The 6,621-nt window shown below is 48.7% G+C and overlaps 1 protein-coding gene across 1 annotated transcript; it reads left to right on the top strand.

Moving 5' to 3' along the window:
- Positions 1-363: 363 nt before the first annotated feature.
- Positions 364-2,834, top strand: FASTKD5 (FAST kinase domains 5). Its single transcript, XM_010178497.1, is given in 2 exon segments — positions 364-1,228; positions 1,231-2,834. Coding segments are annotated over 2 exon segments (2,469 nt in total).
- Positions 2,835-6,621: the final 3,787 nt, after the last annotated feature.

The raw sequence follows: 6,621 nt of genomic DNA on the forward strand, positions 1-6,621 counted from the left end.
TTATTTAGAATGACAGAAAAGCAGTTTGGTTCTTCTTAAAAATGCAAAAGAGATTAATTTCTTCTTAACTCACACAGTCTCTGCCAGATTATTTGTAGCAGGTAATACCCAACCACCGTGTACCCCAACTTCAGGGTCACCTGGGTGTTTTGTCTTGAGCTGCCTTTGCATGAGGTGATGTTTGATAGCAGCTTCCCTCAGGGAAACATCTGCCCTGCTTTGGGGAAACACCAGCCTGGCCTCCATTTCGGTAGCGTAAAGGCTAAATTAAAAAGTTCTCCGTGTTAGGTGGAAGCCACTCATTCTTCATCTGCCCTTTTTTCAGTACCTGGAAGCAATTCTGACCCCAGTAAATTGTCATCCATGGCTACAGTGCTCATATACCGAAGATTTCCAAGGCTGAGCAGGGTGATTGCCTTTTCGACTACAGCCAAGCGCCAGGCCGAGAGCGGAAGCAACGAAAATAACCAAAAAAAGGCAAAGAACCCAGAAACAACCAACACTGGAACCGAATCTGCGGCTACAATCCAGCTGCTGGATCCACTGGACTATCGAGTATTGTATAACCCATCTGCCTACACCAAAAGCAGAGCTGCCTCCCAGCAGCAGGCTGCCAGGAGCAGTGCCCAGGCTCTCGGTGACGCTTTCACCAGCCCTGGCACCGCAGAGGTTCAGCATCCATTCGGTTCAGCCTCTTCTCAAGCTTTGCCACCCGTTAGAAATGTCCAACCCAAGCCCAAGAAGCCCAACCCGCTCCTCCTCGAGCGGAGCATCTCAACACCTTCCTCTGCAGCACAAACCCAGGAGGAGATAGGAAAGGGAAAAAAAGAGATGCATGACTCCAAGGAGGACCCTCGGGTGTTTCAGAAGGGGAGGCCTGAATACAGATCTGTCAGCTATGACAGCTCTGAGCCCATGGAGGCTCTTCCTTTAGAAGAAGGTGACTCCATTTTACGCAGCGTGGCCGTATGCAAGGGCAGCCAGAGCCCAGGAACTCTCAGAGATTATTTCAGCCAGCTGAGCCGTTTGCCAGCGGAACAACACCCAGCCTTGTTGGCCGAACCCAGGTTCAACACCCTGTGTCGTTCTGCTGTCAGAAACATCGGGTTGTTCAGCTCTTCAGAACTCATTGATATTTTAAAAGCTTGTGTTCGTTTGGTCCTTCCACCCACCCACCCTCTGCTGAACGCCTGCGAGAAGGAATTCTGCCGGCGGGGGGGGGGCATGGGCCACTGCTGGTGGCTGATTGCTGGCGCTGCCTGGAGCGCAACGTCCCTTCCTTCCTCAGCATTTTATTCAGCTATGCCAACATGCACTGGAGAGATCTCACCTTGCCACAGTTTGTTCAGCTTGTTTATATCATAGGTGAAGGCCGGAGGTCACCTGTGGACTTGATGCAGAAGGTAGAGAGCATGATTTTGAAGTACTTGGACTCCTTCACCTTGGAGGAGGTGGGTGCTATCTGTTTAGGGCTCTTCAAATCCCTCAGTGGTATCTCAGACAACGTCATGAGAAGAATTGCAGACAGAGTCTCCTTGCAGATGGAAGAGATGAGCACTTACGCTTTGGTGAACGTGCTTAAAATGCTCCGCTACGCTCGCATGGATCACTTACCCCTCTTGAAGGAACTTGGGAAGGTTGTTCCCTCTCGGATTCCTGAAATAAACATCCAGGGTATCATGCACATCACTCTTACCTGTTCATCCCTACACTACTTTGACGAAGGTGTGATGGCTGCTGTAGCCTTGTCTTTGCCTTCTAAAGTGATTTACTGCCGAAGTAAAGATGCTGCCAAGTTCTTGTGGTCGTTTGGATGCCTGGATTATGAACCTCCCAACGAGGAAGAGTTTTATTCCAGCTTGATAGAGCAGATGCATAGGAAACTACATGAATTTAAGAAGTTTCCAGAACATCTCCTTACTGGTTTACTTGGGCTGGCATTTGTCAAACGCTTCCCAGAGGAGCTGATAGATTATGCTTTGAGGGATGAGTTTGTCCGGAAAACAAGAGGTAGTAAATACGAGCTCAGAAAGGATCTGTTCACCCTTAGTAAGAGTGTTGAAATTGAATGCCCAAGCTACCAAGGCAGCCACCTTCCACCTCAGCTTTATCAAGAGATGACTGAAATGGTTTTAAATTTTGCAGAGCAAGAAATTTATGTCAGGCCTGAAATTGTGGAAGCTTCCTCTCTTCTTGAGAACATGTTAGGTGGGCCCGAGTATGTGAAAAACCACATGATCCTGCCTCACACCAGATCGAGTGATCTGGAGGTTCACTTGACCATGGATGGACGTCCCATCCCTTTCAACTTCAAAGAATCTATTGCAGATAAGAAACTAAAAGACCTGGGTGTTAGTTTAACAGATGAGTTAATGACTCAGCTTATCAAAGGGAGATCTAATAGCCAGTCTCCTATGAAAGTGGAAAATGAAGCCAGGATTCCGGATCAGGAGAGAGGGGAAGAAACACAAACACCCTGTGTGGTGGATCGTGCTGCCCTTTCAGGTGCAGCTCTTACTGCAGATGCCAGATTGCAACTTGAGCCTAAATTGGGGCGCATTCTTGAAGCCCCCCCATCCCTGACACTGAATCAGCACCTTCCTGGGGTGAAACTTGCTATTCAGGTGTCCAACCGAAACCACTACTGCTTCTGCTCCAAGCGACTGCTGGGGCTGCACCGCCTGAAACGGCGACAGCTTCAGCTCCTGGGCTACGTGGTGGTGGAGCTGCCCTTCTGGGACTGGTTCCCTCTGCTCAAGCGCACGCGTTTGGAGAAGCTCAGCTACCTCCATTACAAGGTGTTTGACCCAGCACTGCTCAGCAGGGCCAGTTAATCTGCTGTGCTGCTTGCTCAGAGCCTGGCACAGCCTCTCCAGGTGCTTCTCTCTTTCTGGTTACTGATTAAAATGGTTTCTGAGCGTTGGTTTAAGTTTTTTTGGCAGGTGATCTGTGTGCTCCGTGACCCAGTTCTGCTTTGCTGACGTGTCCTGCGCTCTCCTTTTGTACAGAGATCCCCCCAATGCTTCCATGACAAATAAAAACTACTCTCCTGTTCATTTTTCTCTGTGATTACTTTTGTTTTCCTCCGCCCTAAATGAAAGTGGATGGATTTGGTGACTCTGTGAGAGCAGAACAGTGATCTTTGGGAGAGGATTGACATGATTTTTTTTAGTCATGAAGCTGACCTGGGTGCCAGGAACACACATAACGTGTTTCTTTGCTGTCTCCATCACCATTGAGCTGGGGCTGGTGGGACCACAGTCCGAGTTTCTCCTTTAGGAGCTGTGGATGAGCAGGATAGAGAGTGGAAGCTGAGTGGTGAGATGGAAACCGGAGCTGAGAATTGGGGTGCTCTGACCCTGAGATATGAATTTCATGCTCAGCTCTCAGCAGTGCCTGGCAGAGAGGATTTGCATCCTGTTGATAATGTCTGCTGCTGAATGGGGTCAACAAATCCACCTGGAGACAATTCCCCTGCCTGGGTGACAGTGATTGCTGTGCAGGTTAGACTGCAAACTCCATGATGGTCTGTGGAGCATCTGCTCTGGAGGCTGCTGGTTTCACCCTCTGTCACGTGGCTCGTTGTGTTATTTTCTTGCTGAGGGTGTGACCCAGTGTCTGATTTCTGCAGGCCATGCTGAGAACAGAGTTACTGGCTTCTTCCTGAGCTTTCAGGTGTTTTTTCTCTCCAAGGGGAGGGATGTTTCCTGAGGTGCACAGGACAAGGTTCTGCATCTAACCAGAGCTGCAGGGATCATTTCACATGGAGCAGCAGGTGAAACTCCCATTCCTACTGCAAAGGCAGCCGAGCTGCTCTGGACACAGTACAACATTTCTAGACGTACTGAGATGAAAGATCTTAGAATCATATCACCATTTGGTTGGAAAAGATCTTTGAGATACGGATGGGGAAGAGAGGTGGCAGTAAGCAGGTTGCTGCCCCAAGACAGATCTTGGATATTAACTCATCTAGGCTGCCTGGTTTGAAATGTCTGGGATATTTTTGTTCTTCTCCCTCAAAACAGCGTTGTGGAACACCTTAGTTCAATGCCCACTGTGCATGTTCCTTGCTGCAGCAGCTCCCTAGTTGTATGGAGGACACCAGGAAGGGACTTAGTGACTAGCTCCATAAAACCTGGTTTTAAATCACTTGCCCAAGACCAGAGAGGATCTTGTTGGCGTTGGAAAGGACAGAGTGCAGTCCTGCAGGTCCATGTTTCACCTCCTCAATCACAAGATCTTTGTTCACCTTAGGGAAACCATGCACCCAACAGAGATGGACCTTTGTGTGACATCTTGATGGCACTTTGGAGTGGTTGAGTCCTTCCTGACCTTTGAGTGGTTTGGTTTGCCAAGTGATGATTTTAGTAACTCACTTTTCTGGGTGTTGTGTTTGTAAAGGGTTCATCGATTCAGAACCTCCGTGCCACAACCACCTGGGTTGTCACTAGCACAGGAGATCTCCACACAAGTTTGGGGTGTAATGGCAGCCACATCCACTGCCTCATCCTGTTCTTTTTCCAGAGCTTTTAAAAGTCTGTGTTCCCCCAGCTCCTGCTTCAGCCCAGGCTCTTTGCCAGAGAGATCCCGGGCTCGCTGTCCCCATCTGGTCCTGGCTGCTCCTCTGATCTGTTCCCCTCACCTGCTTTTGCCTGTCTCTACCAATTCCTGTTCCCAGCCTGCTTCTCTGGCCTCAACCAACCCCTTTTACCTTCCTGTCACAGTGTGTCCAGCCTGTTCTCACTTCCCTTCTTTCCACAGAAGCTCAGTCCTAGTCTCACTCCATTTAATCTGTCCCTTCATCCCTGCTGTCTATCTTCTGAGTCGTGTTTTCATGGGAAGAGTAAAAAAAATAACCACAGTTGTGTCTTAAAGCAACTCAGTGACCAGCTTCTGCTGTGAAGCTGGAGTGTAGAAGGGAGAGCAGTGACGTGGACATGCAGAATAATACATTTTCTTGCTGAAATGTTCAAAAATTAGTCTGAGATGTTTAAGTCTGTCAGGGTTGCTAAGAGGTAGGAGAGAATCCCATCAAATACAGCTGTATGTACGTACACAGCTCCTCACGCTGCAGGACAAGGGGCAGCCAGGTTGAAAGGCAGGAAATTTAGCAAGAGAATAAATAGTTTGTAATTAACCAGAGCTAATTGCCACAGATTTTATTAAGAGTGTGGTAGAAAAGGCTGGATTCAGGATGCAGCCTCAGTAACAGCCTTAGGCTTGGAAAAAGAGGTGAGTCTATCCTGAGGAATGACTTGCACCCATCCATGATGTGCCTGGCACGAGGCAGCGCTGCGAATAGGAGGCTGCACAACCACAAGATACACAGAAGAATTTGACATCTGCCCTAAGCAAGATCTCAGTAGACAGCAACTCATGAGTGAGTTCTTAATCATAGAATCATAGAATGGTTTGGATTGGAAGGGACCTTAAAGCTCATCCAGTTCCAACCCCCCCTGCCAGCAGCAGGGACACCTTCCACTAGATCAGGTTGCTCAAAGCCTCATCCAGCCTGGCCTTCAACACTTCCAGGGAGGGGGCATCTACAACTTCCTTGGGCAACCTGTTCCAGTGTCTGACCACCCTCACAGTGAAGAACTTCTTCCTAATATCTAATCTAAACCTTCTTAAAGCGATGAGATCGCAGGGATGCAGAGGGGAAGGTGCTTCTCTTCCCTCACCTTCGTTTAAGTCGGGTCTCACCAAGACTTGCTGAATGTGAATGCAGCAGTCTGGTCTGGTTGGAAAGGATACAGAGAAATCTTCAACCCAGGAAAAGGAGAAGTGAGGAGAAATAGGGGAGAGGACAAATGTTGAGTTGTTCCAAGAAAGGGAGCAAAGAGACTTGATTTTCTATTTCTCATCATTTGAGCTTTGAGGGGCTTTGAGCAACCTGGTCTAGTGGAAGGTGTCCCTGCTGATGGCAGGGGGGGTGGAACTGGATGAGCTTTAAGGTCCCTTCCCACCCCAACCAGTCTGGGATTCTATGATCATACCAGCACTCAGAGGGCCAAGCTAATTTCCCAGGTACCAGGTTCAAAATGAACCAAAAGCAGCAGTTCTGCCACACAGCTGCTAATGAAACTGGCAACCTTCCTCCCACCAGGTTTGGGTGCCAAAAGTCAGACCAGTTCAAAAACCTGTTTGAACAATTCCTCACTGGAAACCTGTCAGACTGGGGAAGCCTGGACAGCAGTGTTGGATTTGTGCCTGCCCTGTTCCTGTGTTCCCTCTTGAGGAGCAGGAATTGTTCCTGATGGCTGTCACACCAAATCCTGGGCTAGAAGGGTTGCTCCTCTGACCCTCTACAGCTCTTCTTAGGTTCACACCCGCTTTGGTCAGACATTGGCATTACAGCCTGGCTCTCTGCAGGCTTGGCTTCTGTTGTGTTGATTTTTAGGTGTTAGATTTGTACCTCAGATACCACATTTCTCCTTTCAGGCTGTTGTGCTCGATGGCACGCGGATCAGACTGTTCCCACACGCTCAGCAGCAGCAGAGCTCGTTAACACTCTGTGTGCCGGCAGCTGGACTGATGTACCCCCCAGAAATCCAATTTCATTTTGGCTGAACTAACAGCTTCAGTTCTGTAAATCATAGAATCATTGAATGGTTTGGATTG

The sequence above is a fragment of the Antrostomus carolinensis genome, unplaced genomic scaffold, assembly GCF_000700745.2.
Source record: "Antrostomus carolinensis isolate BGI_N321 unplaced genomic scaffold, ASM70074v2 scaffold51501, whole genome shotgun sequence".
In the NCBI taxonomy this organism is placed as follows: Eukaryota; Metazoa; Chordata; class Aves; order Caprimulgiformes; family Caprimulgidae; genus Antrostomus; species Antrostomus carolinensis.